The sequence below is a fragment of the Oreochromis niloticus genome, linkage group LG4 (genome assembly GCF_001858045.2).
Source record: "Oreochromis niloticus isolate F11D_XX linkage group LG4, O_niloticus_UMD_NMBU, whole genome shotgun sequence".
NCBI classification, from domain to species: domain Eukaryota; kingdom Metazoa; phylum Chordata; class Actinopteri; order Cichliformes; family Cichlidae; genus Oreochromis; species Oreochromis niloticus.
In genome coordinates, this window is record NC_031969.2 from 32,271,129 (window position 1) to 32,290,268 (window position 19,140).

General features: G+C 41.3%; 1 protein-coding gene across 1 annotated transcript; it reads left to right on the forward strand.

Moving 5' to 3' along the window:
* Positions 1-1,689: 1,689 nt before the first annotated feature.
* Positions 1,690-18,909, forward strand: LOC100701898 (polycomb protein suz12-B). Its single transcript, XM_003442483.5, has 16 exons — positions 1,690-2,432; positions 3,224-3,270; positions 3,371-3,435; positions 8,231-8,299; positions 8,625-8,674; positions 8,761-8,846; positions 8,939-9,185; positions 10,032-10,134; positions 10,268-10,373; positions 10,462-10,636; positions 10,846-10,934; positions 11,884-12,027; positions 12,371-12,528; positions 12,626-12,824; positions 13,881-13,960; positions 14,079-18,909. The coding sequence occupies exons 1-16, from the start codon at positions 2,270-2,272 to the stop codon at positions 14,497-14,499; spliced, it is 2,202 nt and encodes a 733-aa protein (XP_003442531.3). The 5' UTR covers positions 1,690-2,269; the 3' UTR covers positions 14,500-18,909.
* Positions 18,910-19,140: the final 231 nt, after the last annotated feature.

Sequence of the window (19,140 nt, forward strand, 5' to 3'; positions counted from 1 at the left end):
TGGTCACAAATTCTCAGATACACTCCTAAACACTGTGGGAAGCCTTGCCAGAAGGGTTGAAGCTGTTATAGCTGCACACTGCAACTGGTCTGTTGTGGTGAAGAAAGGGCAAATTTGTTGTTTCATGGGTTGATCTATGGCCTCAAGCTGTGGCTAGTGACCTAAAGAATAAGATCAACAACTTGGTGTCTTCCCCAAAGAGGAGAAGGCTCAGAGGGAGGTCTGGGGATCTTCTCTGCTTGGACTGGTGTCCCTCCAACCTGGATGAGGGGTAGAAGATGGGAGGATGGATTTTGTAGAGTCTGTACTTACATTATAAAGCTCCTGAGACGACTGCTCATCTGAGTTTTTATCATAGAAGTAAAAATAAAGTTAATTAAATTGATGATCCAGAGTTGTTGGGGTTTTTTTTCTAATTTTAATTTTCTTATGGGAAGCACAGAAGCAGTAATCTAATATATCTCTAAGAGGATCCAAAATCTTATAATTACCTTATAGAACATCATGACACAGAAAACACATTTGGAAAAATACAGCAGCATTTAATTTATAATATTGTGCAAGTAAAAATAAAAAAATGTATAAGCACAAGAGCTGCACTGAATTCCATGTCATGTCTTCTAAGTACTGAGTGTTCACAAGCTATTTTAGGCCTCATTACATTTTTGGGTCAGTGGTTCAGTCGTCTGCAGGCAATACAGCACTGCTTGCAAATGAAATGTTTGCCGTAAAAAGTCTCTCCAAACCGTACTCATAGCCCTCATCAATCAAAAAAAATTGTTTTTTTAATTAACCTTTAGTAAAGCAAACTTTTTTTCATTCAGGATAATATTCCAACATTTCTACATGTGGATATTGATGGGTGCTGATTCAAAGGGAAGCGATAATTATGCAGAGAATATTTTTCAATTTTCTACATTTATGTAATTTAGAATTTTTAAAACAAAAAAGTAAATCTCTTAAAAATAACAACGATACCATATATATTTAAAAACATGAATAGAGTTTTTAATCTATTTTGTCTGTGGTCAAATGTGATGATTTATTGGCTATAGATGCCAAAAACTAGATGACAATAATAATAATGATAATAATAATAATTAATAATAATTATTATTAATTATTAATAATAATAATTATTATTATTAATTATATATTATTATTAATATAATAGTATTATTATTAATTATTATTATTATTAATAATAATAATAATAATAATAATAATAATAATAATAATAATAATAATTATTATTATTATTATTATTATTATTTATTTTCACAGTTAGTGACTTGCGTTAATAATGTATGCATATTCAGACTTTCTGTCTCGCTACCCAACGCAACGGGCGGCAAAACGTGCCTTCTTCGGCTCTTCCACCAATCAGTCTCGCTGACGAGCGCGACGATTGGGCAGAGGTATTTAGAAGGTGGACTCTTTCAACACGAAGACGCAACGTATATCTGTGAAGTCGCTGAATTGAGGCCAGATAAAGGAAGTTTGCCTTCCAAATAAAAGCAGAACAATTGCGCGAGGTTTATTTAAAAAAAATTCTACTTCGTATAGTAAGATTTTCTATTTAAATCTATTTCTGATTGCAATTTTGGCACAATTACCGCGTGTAAACGGGTAAAAGATGCATTTGCCAATGTCATATATAAAGTAAAACTTTATTTAGGAAATTCAAACCGGATGTGTGAGTGCTGCTTTGCTGTGTTCCGGGGTCTATATCCCAACTTGGAAACAGGCGCTCGGCAAGAGCTACTGTGAATTTGGTGTTGTTGTGGCACCAAATCCTCCGAAAGACTATCGTTTATGTGATTTATGAGATGTCGCGTGACAGAAACGCGCGTGGTCGTCGTCGGTAAAGTCAGAGCGCTGGACAATGCTACCCGGTTAGTGCGAGGTGGTTGCTAGCTGGCTAAGGAAGTTAGCCAGTTAGCTAGCAATCCGCCTGCCGGAGGCTGTTCTCTTGTTTCGCGCATTTCAAGTCTGTTAACCGCCCTCAGCAACTGTTTAACCTGTTCCTCATCGAGAGCGTTAAGCCGGAGTTTCGCCAATCACAGATATAAAAGAGGAGAAACTTTACAAATCGTTGTGTAAAATGGGGAGTAGGCGGTGTTTCTCCTGAGCGGCTGATTTTCTGCCACTGCTGCTCTTTTGTTTTCACAAAGGAAGAGGAGCCGCATTTCTTTATCATTTTACACCACCTCGCATTTGGTGGTGGGAGAGTTTCTTTGATCTTTGTCTTCTTTTTTTCACTGTTGTAATGGCTCCTCACAAGCAGAGCCATCCGGTGGGTTTGGGGTCTGGAGGTAAACCCAATGGGTTGTACCACCACCAGCCGTCCTCCGCCTCGATGGCTGCAGCCAAGAAGCCCAACATGCAACTTATTCAAGCCGACCACGAGTTGTTCCTGCAGGCCTTCGAGAGTAAGTTACTGCTGTCATCGGGTTGCACGTAAAAAGTGTTAATTTAAGCTTATGGAAGCTTTCCCCCGGCCATGTGCATCCAGAGGTAGCAGGAGGAAGAGATCATTTTGCAACAGAAGAGATGACTTAATGCCGTACTTTTATTATTGTCTACAAACCGGTACTGTACACAGTAATTCTAATCAAGGCCTGTGTCCACCTACTCTTAACTGCATGTCCTGGAGGGTCATCACACTGACTGTTACATCCTGAGACTTGTGTCAGGGAGACCCAGACAAACCTAGTAATTAATATAGTCTCTTTGCTGTTGCTTTTTAACTTTCTCTTTCTGCAGGATTGTTATTAACTTATTTATAATTCATAGTTTTAAGTTGTCATAATTCAGTAAATGTCAAAAACTAAGCAGTGCCTTCAGATGTCTTTTTAACTTTGAACAGTCAGAGTAGCTGTGAAGTGGAAAAAATTCCTATTCTTGAAGGTTCAAGTGGCAAATGTTTGGGACTTTACTTGAAATGAAACTAAGTGACGATGCACTGATACTGATATTTAAAATGGATCCATAGCATGTGTTTTGAAAATGGTCTTATTTCCCCTTTTATGTCACAGCAAGTAAGAATGTTTTAAAGGTTTTTAGCTCCTAGTCACACCATATTTGGGTATTCAGTCAACTCAGAACTGATGTGGCAGATAAACTGAGGTAGTCGAAACAAAAATATCACTGGGTATGTTGGTGCAGTTCTGCTGAATAGTACATGAATTAATGTTCTGACATTTGGACTGTTTATTTGCAGAACCAACCCAAATCTACAGGTTTCTCCGCACAAGAAACTTGATTGCTGTAAGTTTTTAACTTGGTTAAACTTACCATTTCAGATAAGCTCTACATTTCATAAATTAACAATGTGTATTTAAAAAAACATTGTTTTTCTGCATTTCAGCCCATCTTTTTGCACAGGACACTCACTTACATGTCCCACAGAAACTCAAGGAATAACGTCAAAAGGTAAAAACTCAGACTGTTAACACGCTTTTTTACAATTTTTAGCTACAATTTTTGTTTTCCTTTAATGCACCTCAATATGATTCAAGTGTAGATCTTGTGTTTCTTCAGCTAAAATTGTACTTTCTTGTCACTTTCTCGGGTTTTCAAGTTTATTGAAAAAGTTTGACTCTTAGAAAGAAGGTCAGTTGTTATCATGAGTGAGAGCTAACTGACACGTGGAGGCCGCCTCGATCGGTTAAAGCTGAGATAGAAGGTTTTTTCAGTTGAGCTGCTTTGCATACAGACTCTGCAGGGGAAGAAAAAAAAAAAGATCCCGCTGATACACATGAGGCTGTCTGTGGTTCAGACGACACACCGAAGGATTGTATTGGATTACAAAGGGCATGTCACAACTTCTGTTATGTTGCAGGACATGCATTTTATTTTGCAGGCCTCAATAAGTGTTTAAAAATGGTGCAAGTGACAGCTGCAGCTGAGCTGCCTCTAAACATTTCTCTGGTTTAGTTTGTGGTACTTTATTTAGCTTTTTGTTAGAGGGCAGATAATAGTTATGGATTTGGTGTTAAAGAAAGGAGTATAGAGTTAAAGTTATTCAGCATTTAACCGAGTCATCTATTAACATGTGACAGGTAATAATGTTGTATAAAGCACTGTGAGTGCTCAGGTAGAGTAGAAAAGCAAAACCAATCCATTTACTATAATGTAATACTTTAAAAGTTATATCAAGTTAAGTCACGATTCAGCTGTTATTGTTGAATGTTTTGGGTTTTTTTTGTTTAATATGTTTGAGGTTTTAACAGTTAAATTGGGTTAAAAAAAGATGCTGTCGCTAGTTACTTGTGTTTTAAGCTCTACTATGAGGTTAAACAGATTGTTTTCTGCTGGTTTTTGGATTTTTGCTTCTTCTCTCTGTGTAATTTTCTCTTGTTGCTGTGGACTTGTTGGCCGTTAGAGTGTGTGTGTGTGTGTGTGTGTGTGTGTGTGTGTGTGTGTGTGTGTGTTCTTGATTTGAATGGGAGGTTTTGAACCAGGTGTCTTCTGCTGCTGCTGCTTAGCTCAGTTTCACTTTGCACTGCAGTGGTGCATGCTTCAGTCACATGAAACGCAGCTTGTGATTTGAAATGAAGAGACTCAGGAGCGGGGGCCACGCCACACTATTGACTGTTTTATTTAAAGCATTAATAACCAGAAGATAAGGAAGCAGGACACCAGCAGGGTTGTTAAATGATTGGTTTATCAGAAACTGAAGTTGATGTAACTCCTTCTACACAGAGGTGATCTTTGGGTCTGCGCCCAGCTGAGTTTGCAGTCTCTCTCTCTCCCTGCAGCAATAAAATGTTTGAGCAGGACACAGTTTCTCTTGTATGGCTTCTTGGAAAAGAAGGGGGTACACAGCCTGCCTTAAATGTGCAGGTCTCGGGTATTTTGGCTCATTTTGTGTGTTTAACCCTAAAGCTACCAGGCTGTTGTAGCTACTAAAACAATCGGGTGTAGTATCTGATACTGTAATTTTTAAGATGAGCATTAATGGAGCCATTTAAATATAAGTTTACTGTTTCCTTCATCTATGACAGCCATTCTGTCATTTCCTCAGGTCATTAATGATGTTTTGAGTCATTATCATAATAAGGATGTACAAAATTGTACACGTTCCTGTTTAGGTTATATTTATATTACTGTTACATATTTCCATGATTATAGAGAAAAATAAGATTCAAAGACTTACTAACAAACTAATCACATCTCTGCAAAGAGTCAGTATTTATAGTTTTGAGCCTGCTTCTTCATGACTTCTAAAATCGTTGGTAGCATGCTCAAGATCAGCATCTGGGGCAAATCTTATTATTGGTGATCCATTCTTGCCTCCAGAGCTCCAAGTTGATCACAGGTTTGTAACGGAGTATTGCTAAAAACTCAAACAATCACCAGCTTCTTCCAGCAATCCAGGAGGAGTTTGGTAACAAGCTGCGCATCAAATTAACATTTCAACAGATCTTAATCTAATCGAAAATCTATGGGAAGACTTTAAAAGTGATTGGACAAGCAGAAGCCCACAGTCTGATAAACTTGGAGCTCTGATAAGGCACGAATGAATCACCATCAATCAGGAAAGAAAGCACAAAGTTTCAGGGTTTATGTCCTGTATACAGTTAAGATGCCAAATAATGTTATAATTACCAGCAAGTTGGCATCAAATGAAAGCCTATAAAGTTTCAGAAAACATTTAGTGCACAGGTTTCTGGTGACCTTGCCTCACTAATGCATCAGTCACTGAAAAGTTATAAAGTAAATTTAAAAATCCATAGCAAGCCATATCAATATAAATGACTGGGCTCGTAAATTAAGTTGCTTGATCACTTGAAATTTCTTGTAAGCAGGAGCATTTCCATTAAAATAATAGCTTGAATGTTACAGTCCTGTAGCAGCAGTGTGGTGCTGGATGTTTGGCGGCGTATAGATGTTAATGGTTTTTGTAGTTCCCACTGCAGCGGTCATTAAAATGAATAAAGTGAGACTGCTTGGGCCTGAAGACAGCCTACAGATGTGAAGTTTGCCTAACAGCTGTTTTCAGTTACTTTGGCTCATTAGAGTACAGCTCAGGTTAAAGCTAGACAGGACTTTATTTATGTTAGCTCTCCAGAGTACATGCACTCCAAAACCCAAACGGTCTGCAGCCATTATGAGCTGGGGGACGTGCTTCTCTATTTAACTTTATTTAAGAACACATCAGGACTTGAATAAAATACTTTTAAGCAGCCACACAAACCAAAACATCAGAAATGTCGTATTCCTTCAGCTGATATTAAATGTCATACCTAATGCCTCTTATTGTGCTTTCACACCATTTAAGAGTTTTGTCAGCCACGTTGTTTAAAGTGCCTTTTCCCTCACTTCACTTACTCGAGTCTAAAAGCTCAAAGACAAAAAGTTTATTTCAGCTTTTAAAGATCACTGATGGCCTTTACCTTTCTTCTTCTTCTTTTTTTTTAAAGGGCACCTACTCGGCTCATTTTTTTCATTCTTGGACTGTTAGAACAGCTTTGCATGATTCACAGTTCAAAATAATCCTCCTTTATGTTACACTGAAGCTTGGTGCAGCTCCTCAGTGAATCTTCTGTCTAAAATAAGCTTCTTTTTTTTTTAGCTTGTTATTGACACCACACTATCTTTAAACCAAAAAAGCTCGCTTCTCACTTCCAACAGTTTTTTAAAATATATACATAAGGTATTAACAAGAAAACGGTTCAGAGTTTTAAATGAAGCATATTTCCGTTTGACAGTTGTTATTTAACAAAGGAAATACAATTATTCAACTAAGTTTCACCTCTTATTTTTTCCTCTGGCTGTCCGTGACCCGTCAGTGTGGGCTGCAGCACAGTTTTAGAACAACTCCTTTTTGTTTATGTCACAAAACGCTGGTTCGTATAAACAGAAATTTAATGGCAGAAACCTCAACAATCAGATGATCTCCTGTGAGCAACACTTGGAGAAGGTGGTGAGAAAGAACTCCATTTTGACAAGAACGAGACTCTGCCTCGCGTTCTACTTTTAGAAACTCCAGGAAACACATATAAGCCTGCACAGAGGTAAGTGCTGGTACTGTGTGGCCTTTGAGATAGGGCTGGGCGATATGAGGAAAACATAAAATCACAATATCTTTTTTGGCTATATCGCGATACACGATATAGATCATGATATATTTAAATAAACTCCAAAAACTGTTACTTTCGACCATATAGTCCCAATTTTTATTACTACTTTGAATACAAAACATCTGAATGAATTGAAACATTTTATTTTAACCATCAGAGGTTTTTCTCTAATGATGACACTGTCACAGTAAACCTGGTTGTGTGGTCAACACCAGACCTTTAACAAACAGAAGATCATAGCAACAAAAAAAAGTACATCAAGCAAGAATTCATGAGACAAAATAAAACAACGGAGTTTAAAAAGGTGCTCGTTTGTGCTTGTAACATGTACAAATTGTAAAATTAAAAAATATGATGACCTCAGATGACAAAAACAGAAGTCTAGACAGTGACTATAAAAACAACTGACCTAAAACAGTTACTGGTATCAAAGCTCATTTATTTAAAGTTGATGTTGACATGCGGTGTTTAAAACGGTCTGACTTTTGCATTGGATGACTTTTCAGCTGGTGGAATAAATTTGTGGTACTTCTACTTTTTGCAGCATGTTTTGCAAATTACCAGATTTTGTTTGACGGCATCCTTGTGAAATCCAAACAACAGCGAGTTTCATTCCCTCTCGTCTGAAACTTCTGCTGTCGCCATATTTTTTTCCCCATCTGGTAGTATATAAGCGCATGCTCAGCGCAGTGTGCTTGACAGAAAGTCACAGTGAATTACATCCGGACAGATTAATATTGTTTGGTAATTTATACTCGATGGTTACGATAAAGCCATTTTAACCATCATATGCGGAAAAACACATCACGTGTATTCGATATATCGCCCACCCCTACTTTGAGATGTGATCATTCAGGACTCTGAGTGCGAGGAGGAGGATTTTAAATGACAGAAGCTAATATTGGAGAGGTGTGATCTGTCTTTGTCATTAGCCCTTATAAGAAAAACAAGTCATTCAATCTGCCTGCAGCTGTGTAACCCCGGGTGTAGTGTGCCATAATCCAGATTACGTCCTTGTTCCAAGGACAAGAACCTGACCTTCCTCCAGAAACAAGACGTTTGCCACTGAGTTTCTGCATGTTTGGACTTTCAGTCGTCTGGTTGTACGATTGCTAATTGCTGCCATTTGTCTCCATGTACAGGAAAAATTACAAGGTTGACAATCTTCTGTTTAAAGTGGAAAAGATGAGAGGGGAGCAGGAGACTCACAGGTAACCGCTCAGTCCTGCGGGACTCTCTGCTTTCCATTCCAAGCTTCTAGAAAACATTTAGCTCACTTTTTGTTTATCAAGTGACAAAATATCAGTAAAAAGTTCACCAGCTACATGTGGAGCGATCCCGCCGAGGTGCATAGTCACTCCACACCTAAGAGCCCATTTTTAGTAGGTAAACAGTGCTGTAGCAAAAAGAGAGATTCTAAAGTTTGACATTTTTATGTTGCCTTCTCTGGCACTAGGACTCCCCCTTTTATAGCTGCAAACTTGACAATGTTTGGTTTTAAAAATATCTCAGTACTTTTTTTCCCCCCTCCTACAGCTTGGCCTCCAATCTTCAGCTCACCTTTACTGGCTTCTTCCATAAAGCTGGTACGTTTTATATCTGCACTTTGAGGTCAGTGGAAACGATAAAACTGTGTGACTAACAGGAAATCTTTTGTCTTGTTTGTTTGCAGGAAAACTCTCTCAGGACAGCGAGAACGAGCAGAACTCGGTGTCTCTGGAGGTGCTCCTGGTCAAAGTCTGCCACAAGAAGAGGAAGGTGTGTGTCATGAATTTCCTCTGCTGGTTTTCTACAGCGCGCAGGTGTAAATGAAACGCACATTAAGTTTCCTTTTCTTGCTTCCTGTGTAGGACGTGAGCTGTCCGGTGAAGCAGGTCCCCACAGGAAAGAAGCAGGTCCCTCTGAACCCAGACACGAGTGCCGGGGTCCAGGCCAAGCTGAGCTCCTACCCCTCCCTGCTGGTTCCCAGCAGCGAGTTTGAACCCAGCAACTCTCACATGGTCAAATCTTATTCGCTGCTCTTCAGAGTGTCACGACCCGGGCATCCACGAACACAGATCAACGGGCTGGCCAACGGCGAGATTCACCACAGCAGAGGTGGGCAGAGTGGGTTATTTGGTGGGTCTCATCTCTGCAGCTTTGCAAAAGCTTGACGGCCCAAGAAAAATCAAGAAAATTAGACTAGCAAAAAGCCATCTTGCTTTGTTTGTCATCCAATCGTGATCAAGTGCCTGGAGCAGAAAGGTTTTTCATCCCCTGTAATGAAAAAGAAAACATGAACTAAACTATTGGAGCAAATCACAATTTAGGCCATAAACTGTGTTAGTGAAAGGAAGCAGGATTTTACTTTGGTTTTAAACGCTGATGAAGTTAAAGCACCCCTAACATGAGTCGGTAACAGTTTTGCCAGTACTGGTGGGAAACTGTCACAGGAAGTTGTTAACCAGTTATCAGTGTCAGTAGGGCTTAAATCATCAGGGGACAGGGAAATGCGTCATTGTATGTTTTGGTAACACACATTGAGCCAACTTTGGACGGATCCAATCACAATAGCAGCGAGTAGAATTACGAGTCAAGTTTAAACCAACTTCTTAGATGTCAAAGAGTCCTCCATTTGGTTAACAATGTTAGATTTCTTATTGATCTGCAGTGGAAATGATCAGACGTTAGGCGATGAGACTGTATGTCAAGTCTTGATGTAGTTCAGTGATGTTTTGAGTTCGTTTATAGCGGGTCCTTAATTCACTCAGTTTTTAGTTGACCCAGTTTAACCTGCAGAAGATTATAATGGCTGCTCTTTGCACATTTTGCTTGTCTATATTTCTTCAGCTGTTTGAACTTAAAAATTAAACACAAAGTCACCCTCGTAGCTCCACATCCCTGCAGAAAAACGAGGGACAGTTTGGCGGAGCAGAGGTTCATGCCACCATGTGTCTTTTTCAGACTTTTCAGAAGAAGCCGTGAACAGGAAAAGGAGGAGCTCCGCTCTCAGGGAGGAGGGAGAAACCACATTTGTAGCTCAGATGACAGTCTTTGATAAAAACAGGTGAAAGACACACACACATACAGACATGCACACACACACACACAGTAGCACCTTTTGACACAGGAAAGAAAAGGTGTCGTTGCAGCGTTTGTGCAGCAACAGTGAGAAGACGTTGTCGTGTACTTGCGTGCAGGCGTCTGCAGTTATTGGACGGCGAGTACGAGGTGTCCATGCAAGAGATGGAGGAGTGTCCCGTCGGTAAGAAGAGGGCGACCTGGGAGACCATCCTAGATGGAAAGGTGTGTGTTTGTGTGCGTGAACCAAGTAACCCTCAGTTCACACAGCTGAGCTGTTTAGTGAAACCTCGTGTTTACTCTGTTTTTGCAGCGTTTGCCTCCGTTTGAGAGCTTCTCTCAGGGTCCAACGCTGCAGTTCACGCTGCGCTGGACCAGCGACTCCGCCGATCATTCCACCGCACCCGTGGCCAAACCGCTCGCCACCCGCAACTCCGAAACCAACCAGGACACCCGACCCAGCACCCTGAGAGCCACACACACACCAAGTGAGTGTAGCACTAATCATGTGTGCTGTGTTTCAGCACACGTGTCAGTCTCCAGAGTTTTATGTTGATTATATCCAGGATGATCTAATATTTAGATCAAATTATGACGTGCTAGTAACCTACATATGTCTGGCCCTTTTCCCAGTGTGGCCCTCAGTAAACTGACGTATAACATCAGCAGTGAAAGTGTTGCTGTTTTTCTTCTGCAGCTGTGAAAGAGTCGGTAAATACAGATGTGCAAACCAGAAGAGAACAAGTCTTATCTGAGCCTCGACAGAAACTACGAATCTTCTACCAGGTCAGTCCGTACCTGCTAACACTCCTGTTTCTCCCAGGTGTGTCCTGCCAGGTTCTCCCACAGGCTTCAGTCATTTCTGTGACCCTTAAATGTCATTTTTTACACACATCTGGAATTTTTCTATGATGGATGGATACTTTATTGATCCCACAAAGGATCGTGGTGCCTGTTGTTGCAGCAGCAGGTGGTGAGGGCTTTATACTGTGACAGTGCAAAAACGTACACATGTGATGTGTCAGCCTCAGTCAAAGGGTTTGCACAGCTGCTGTCTGTGCTGATGGATGAGACACACCTGATGGAGATCTGCTGTCTGTAGTTTCTTCACTGCTTCCCCCTGTGAAGAATCCAGTGAAAGAGAGACTGTCTGTTAGAGATGGTTGGAAAATGTTGGACACTCACAGATTCAAGCGTGAGTGATCTGTATGAACACAGGTGATAATTTACAAAACAAATTTTCAGCCCGTAGTAAAGTAATCGTGAAAAGGCAAATTGTTCGTGTTCGTTGACACAAATCGTAACATTTTTTTCTTTTAAATTTTGTCCAGCACGACTTTCTAATGCACGTCAACGGGAAGTATATTTTATGTCTGGGGCATGTATATCCTACCAGCTAATGTCAGTCTACACCTGACCACAGATACGGTAAAAGATGTGGTATTTTAGTGTTGTTGCATTAGCATTAGAATTGTAATCCCTTTTCTTGGGTGTTGGGAATCCCTGTGGTGAGTTTAGGTGAGATAAAATGACCCAAAAACCACCGATGAGGTGTGACAGTGAAACAAAGGAGTGCCGAGACCAAAGTGTCAGACACAGTAGGATTTATGAAGGCTGCTGCATGTCAATTCAGACCTCTGGAGAAGTAGCAACAGGATGTGAATTCCTTGTCAAAGATCAGCAAGTCTGTCGCTTCTCAGCAGCTGAGATCACACTCTGTTTCTTTCTTTCCTAGTTTCAATACAACAACAACACACGGCAGCAGACCGAGGCCAGGGATGACCTCCACTGTCCGTGGTGCACGCTGAACTGCAGGAAGCTGTACAGTCTCCTCAAACACCTCAAACTGTCCCACTCCCGCTTCATCTTCAACTACGTGGTGAGTCAGATGTACACCAGCTGTTTTCTGTTCATAAAAAGGAAATGCTCTCATGTTTTGCGGTGCCAGTTTGACTCGAGGTCTTTATGTGTCAAACAGTCGACACGCTGTTGGAGTCAACACGTGCATCGAGGAGCGTTTCATTTTTAAGTGCTATTACAATCTGATGAGGGTGCTCCACAAAGCTAAGAACAAATAAAATCAAAGATGCCAATCCTTTAAAAACATCGTACAATGTAAAACAGGGGGTATCATCAGTATTTATTATTTCAATTCAGCACTTAGATCTTTAACATACTGTTGAGCGTGTCCTTTAAATATGCGTCTCTCTGATCTTTGGCAGCCCCATCCCAAAGGAGCAAAGATCGAGGTCTCTATCAACGAGTGTTACGATGGGTCGTATGCAGGAAATCCTCAGGACATACACAGCCAGCCGGGCTTCGCCTTCAGCAGGAACGGCCCCGTGAAGAGAACCGCTGTCACCCACTTTCTGGTCTGCAGGTACCCCTCCGACCTTTCCTCTCACTTTATATTTATTTACATGCTGCCGAGGGTGACGGGAACTCCTGATCATCCTCTTCCTGTCCTCTCCTCTCAGACCCAAGAGGACAAAGCCGAGCCTGTCTGAGTTTCTGGAGTCTGAGGATGGCGATCGGGAGGCGCAGAGGACGTACATCAGTGGCCACAATCGCCTGTACTTCCACAGTGACAGCTGCCTGCCGCTGAGGCCCCAGGAGATGGAAGTGGACAGCGAGGACGAGAGGGACCCCGACTGGCTCAAAGAGAAGACTGTAAAGGTGAGCTCGAGCCAGATGAACAAACACAGGAATGCTCCTGAGGAGGAGGAAGAAGCCGGGTATAAGAACAGTAGAAAGCTTCATTGGATTGGTATTCGATATCAACACAGTTTGAGTTGGATTGGTGTGTCCCTGCAGATACTAGCTCTCAGTCTGGGATTGGAAATTTAATAGTTATGAAAGAAAAAATCCAGGATAACCTTTGTTATATATTGAAACATTTGCTTTCTCCTGCTTCTAAAAGGGGAACATTTGGACAGTAAAATATTTCGGGTTGTTGTTCAGACGAAACAGCCAGTTTTTGTTAAAGATGTCACCTTGGACTCGACTGTTTTCTCTGATCGTTCTCCGGCGTTAAAAACCTCTGAAGGATTCAAACCATTCAGCAGACGCTCAGGCTTCTCTCCTCCTGTGAACGGCTTTTGCTTCTCGTGACTGTGTTAACTATGCTAACTTTTCCAGATTGGTGTGAGGGTAACAGAAGTCAGCGTGGACGTTTCTGCCACTGGCCTGTTGATGTCAACATTAAAGCTCCCCATGACTTAACAACCTGTGACTTAAAGCAGGTTTTATAATGAACGATGAAAAAGATTTCAACACACACACACCGTTTACAGATGGTTGTTGTGTTCTTGCGTTTCTTTGGTTATTTTGGGGAGGTTTTCTTTTTCAAATCTCTGTGATGTTGGACTCTAACCTGCATAAACACTATAGACTGTATGTAAAAGATGGATGTAACCCCCAGGTTTGACAAATGAAGCCAATGCAGAGGTGTCTTAAATCTATATTCTTCTTTTAGCCAGCAGGGGGCGACTCCTCTTAAATCTGATTTGTATAGAAGTCTATGAGGAAAACGACCCTATTTTTCATTCGAGTTCTGACTTCAGTAAATGCTTTCCTGAAGAGTTTGTGGTCTCACCTGCTCATTTAAAGTCTTATTTAAAAATACCAGAAGATGTGACACTCACCTAAATCATATATTTGAGGCTTCAAAATCTACCTCCATCTTTTATATACAGTCCATGCTAAATGCTAACTAGTGCGCTCTGATTGCAGCAAATTGAGGACTTCATGGACGTGAACGAGGGGGAGAAGGAGATCATGAAGCTGTGGAATCTGCACGTCATGAAGCGTGGGTATGTACTCAGCAAAGCTTTTATCAAACGGCAGAAGTTTTTTGGTTTATTTCAGGGTTTATTTTGTTTGTTTGTTTTTTTTAAAACCTCACCTTATCCACTGGTGTCCTCCTCCCAGCTTCATCGCAGATAACCAGATGAACGAAGCGTGTCTGCTGTTTGCTGAACACCACGCTGCCGTCATCGTCAAACGCAACCTGTGTCGCAATTTCCTGCTCCACCTGATCAGCATGCATGACTTCAACCTGATCAGCACGCTGACCATCAACCAGGCCATGGCCCGGCTCCGCCTCGTCGAGAGCCAGGCCACCCAGAGAGACAAAGAGGAGGACGAGGAGGAGGAGGAGGACTGGGAGACGGCCGTGGAGTCCCAGCCGGAGCTGGATCCCGACCCTGATCCCGATCCAACAGAGTTTAAAACCTGCAGTGACGTGACCACCAACGGCTCCCCGGAGACTGGAAACCAGCTGGTGGAGGAGGGCGGCGAGAAGCCGCACACCAAGCAGAAATTGTCCGGCTTCGGCTCGGTTTTAAAGTGACTGCTCGGCTGGAGCGCCACAAAGATTCCCGAACAGAGCGGGAAGACTGAGGCCTGAGGCCGGAATCAGCAAACAGGTGTTAAACACACATGGGTTACTGCAGGGATTCTCAAAGGCAGGTTACACCAGGATCAAAATGAACTTCACATCCTCAAAGTCACACATTCAAATCGAAGAGACGCTTTATGGTTTCACAGTTCATCGACGCTGAGAATTTTGAATTATTTTTTTTAATTATTTTCACGTTTTTTCCATGTTGTTTGTCCTGTTTCTGTAAATGTTTGAGTGTTTAACTCTGAGGTGCTCCAGTTTTATTTCCAGCCTGACAGAGCTGTGGAGTGAGCACAAAACAGGTTCGGTCTTAGGGCTGGAGGTGCAGAAGTCGGTCGTACGTCTTCTGCAGATGTCGAGTTGCCTTCAAAAGAGGCGTCAACATTTCATGCAGCAGCTGCGAATTCAAACAGGAGGAGATGGTCCATCTGCTCGGGACTATTTTCAGCAGCGGAGTGATCCGTATTTGGTGCTCTCTTTGGTGCTACTTTGCCTCTCGAGACTTTTCGTCGGTGCTCTGAGTCATTTTGTGTTCACTCCATCGTTCAAACCTCATGTCAGTCTTCCTCAGAGTGAAGCATCAATCAGTGACCTTCCAGGCACCCTCAGCTCCACCAAAGGTTTTCTTTTAGCAGGGAGTGTGTGCACATGCTCAGTAGAGTCACGGTTAAGGCGTCTATTGGGTGTCAAGAGTGCCGGCGTACTGCAAAAGGAAGTTTGACCAGTTATTATCAAAAAAGGTCAGGGTTGAACCCGCTGAGTGTCAGGAGGTGACTGATCACGACTCGAGACGCCTGTTAGAGTCGTTGTTAACAGGTGTTTTTACCTGGAGACACCACAAAGTTCATATTAACTGTTAACGAGACCGATGCTCAAAGCTAAGATAGACTCTCTGCACTTGTGTCATTTATTAACGTTTAAACAAGAGTCTGAAAGTAGTCCCCCCCCCCCCCCCCCAAATATGTATTCCTGTTGAGCCCGCTCATCTGAAAATCATGTTCATAATAATTCTGTGAGTCAGAATATGAAGAAAATATATTTTTGCTCATACTGTGGAGCATTACCTTTCACTATCCGAGCTCAAGGGATCTCATAAGATCAGTGATGTTGTTTTCCGTGTGATTCAGCTGCTTGTTAACTCAAACAAAACGAGACAAAAGTCTCCGAGCTTTCTTTGATCGGGTTAATCAGGAAGTTAATCCTCAGGTTGGGTTAATTTTTGGCATCCAGTGATCATGAAAACAAGATAATCTGAATTAAATGGTTAGTTTTTGTTTTGTTTTTTCCCATTAGTTTTTGCTGCAACGCTCTCGCTTTGTATCGTTAAAGATAAAGTGAAGACATTTCCTTTGCACGCGTTTTTCTCGCTTTTGGTGTTTTTAGTTCAGCTCGAGCTGAGACGATGAAAACTGGCTCCTGCCAATGAGTTTTATCTGAGGGTTTATTGCGCGGTCTGCCTTCTGGCGACATAGACAGGACTGTTTGAACATGTGACTCTGCTGTACTCGTGGGCACACCTCCCCTACAGTTATGTTTTCCTTTAAACTACTGGTGCTAAATGTTTTTACTCCTCAGTGCATCTCCTTTCTTACAGCAGACCTCCACTGCCAGCTCTCCAACACCGAGAAGCATGTTTAGTTGTCTCTTTCTTTTTTAAAGCGACTCTGTTTTTCCTACAGTGCTGTTGTTTTTACCGTGCTCTCAGCCCAGGACAACAAAAAGGACTCGCTGTGCAGCAAAACTGGACAAAAAAAAGCTCCTCAGAGCTCAGAGAGGCTTGGAAAGGCCACGTTCCTACTGTTGTGATCTAAACAAAATGGATAACTATAGGATTAAACTGTTTATGCAGGTGCTGTTTCCAGTTTCTTTAAAATAAGAAATTGCTGCTTTATTTTGAAATTATTATAAACTGAATAGTTTAAGTTTTGGACTGATACAAGCTTGGCTGGTCTGTTTTGTCTTTTTTTTGTTTTTCTTTTATTTGATCAACAAAATTGTAAAGTAAAAAAAAAAAAAAGAAAAGAAGAAAAAGCCACTTATAAAACGAATGGTTCCACAGGGTTGTGATGTCGCTGTATAGTGTGGTGTTAATGCAATATAAATAATGTTGCTCCAACCAAAAAAAAAAAAGTTTTGATTAGGAGGAAAAAAACACCTGAAAGTCTAAAGATTGCTGGAGGAGGTGGGGGTGGATGGATGGATCAAATCCAGGCCTTTCACACAGGACATTTGAGTTTAGAGTCCACTGTGATGTGAAAAGTTGGACCAAGTGACACACTCGGGCAGAAAAACAAGTATGAAAAAGTGCAGTTCCTCTAGCGGCTCCTGCAGTGGATCAGTCTATGTTAAAATGTCCAACTTTAATTTGTTTAAATAAACATGTTTTCAGCCAGATATATAAAAGGTTTTTTTTTTTTTTTCTGGATAGTTTCTTTATTTAGAAAAACTGCACAGCTTGAAGTGGCCACTCCGACAAGTGCATCAAACCATCTGCTTTATATAGATGATGTCATCTCCTCGCTTTCACATTTTGGTTTTGAAACCTGCCTTTGTAACCAGGAGCGATCATATTTGGTTGTATTCATATTCAGAGGGTGCTGTGCTAAGTTTAGGCTAATGCTACGCAGCTTGGTTAGCACATTTCATATCGGTAAAGTTGAAACAGCACACAGACATGCATATCTGCTTATTGGTGCTAAGAAACTCTCTAAAACTGGATGATTTTTCTTTTGGATTTTTGTTTATAGACAGGTCCATGTTGACACAGGCAGCTGTAGATGTTAGCTCCTAGGGTGCACTGTATCCTTGCTAACCAAACTAGCTAGCATTAGCTGATAGCTTGGTACACCAGTTTTCATCCAGTCTTTTCAATTCTGGCTCCAAAAAACAACATGGTTGGAGACCAAAATGTGAAGTCCAGAATCCAGCAGGTGATTGCACGGTGACTTCGTCCATCTTTTATCTTTTTTTACTCCCACGAATCGGCAAAATTGTGACATCACAACAGTGTGACTGGTCCTGGAGCAACATTAAAATGATGAGGGGACACCAGCATGGCGGCACATGGTGTAGTAGCTGAACACGCCCACTACACCTGTTATATATAAATGTAAATATGACTGTAAAAAAAAACGATAGCTTTGTGATATGTATGTTTTTGAAACTTAAACACCATCAGTGACATTTTACTTGGTATTATTAGTTAAAGGACCAAAATGGGATTCATTTTCTGCAGATTTCTTTGCTCTTATGTGTCCTGCGTCATGTGACACCTGGATCCCTGCTGCCTTCATTACTTTGACAGTTAACCCCGGGGACATGCCGGGTAAAGATTAGACATGACAGACAAATCGCACCGGCAGCGTTTCAGTTTTCACAGGGAATTTTATTTTGAAAATTAAAACCGTGCTCCTGTATAGACTGTATATGAATGTTGGATGCATCTATTGTGGACCCTCTGTGTAGGTTTTTGGCGTTTTTTGCGAAACGACACGAGTAGTAAATCCTGGAGTTCTTCCATTCTCCTGAAAGAGGGTCTCAAAAACACTCGAGGGCACTGCCCCACATTTGTAAATGAAAATATTTCATCAACCCACCCACTAGTAACAGAGTCAGGCAGTCCGGGTGCTGATGTTTTACCCGTGCCATTGTAGCCTAAATGCAGTACGAGCCTCCAGATGTGGGCAGCTGTGAGTCCATGGAAGCATAACGTCAGACATGATCATTTGGATGTATTTAGAGCTGTCTTTTTTGTTTTGTTTTAAAAAGCTTTATGCCTGCTGGCGACTGATCCAGCCTGCTGAAATCTGCAGATCTGAAACCTTTTCTCCGTTCACAAGACCCAGCAGCGTTTTGCACAATACGGGAGGAGCCGTGTCGGCCAAACGAGACTTTTCTTTAACAATAATGTAAAACTAGCTCCAGTCACAATGGTTTTCTATTAAAATGGACAATTTTGTAATAATATTGGCATCCTGCTCCATTTCTTTCACCATCATTTCACTCACAGCTTGGTCACACTTGGCTCAAAATAGGACGACAGCAACTAAGGGTCGTCGTTTGGGATTGCACTGATTTTATTTGCTGTCTGAGGCCGATTGCAAGCACTTGCTGTGACCAGCTGATCGCCCAGAGGTGCAACATCCCAAACCTCTGGGTGACTTTTGATCACAAAGTGATTGCACATGGCTCTTCCCTCTCATGTTGATGGATTGAGAGCTCTGACGCTTGACTTTAAAGCTGTTGTTTGTTTTTTTGATAAAATCTTTTAAGGCTGTTGTGTCTGATCTGATTGGTACTCTACTTAGTTTATAGAGAAATGTTGATTTATATTTTCTATAAATTATATTATGGCTGGCGCATTCCCTGCATGATTATTTCCAATATAATACTGCTACAACTTTTTGCAAAGAGAAAAAAATCAAAGCAGTCTACACGCTGAGTTTTCAAATTATGAACGTTAACTGCTCACACAACTATTGTTGGTAACTACTTTTACTGCCCTCTCGTGTCTGCAGTGAGGAACTACAATACAAATGCAGGCAGTATACCAGCATTTCTAAAATACAACGACCAATAGAAGTGAAATAA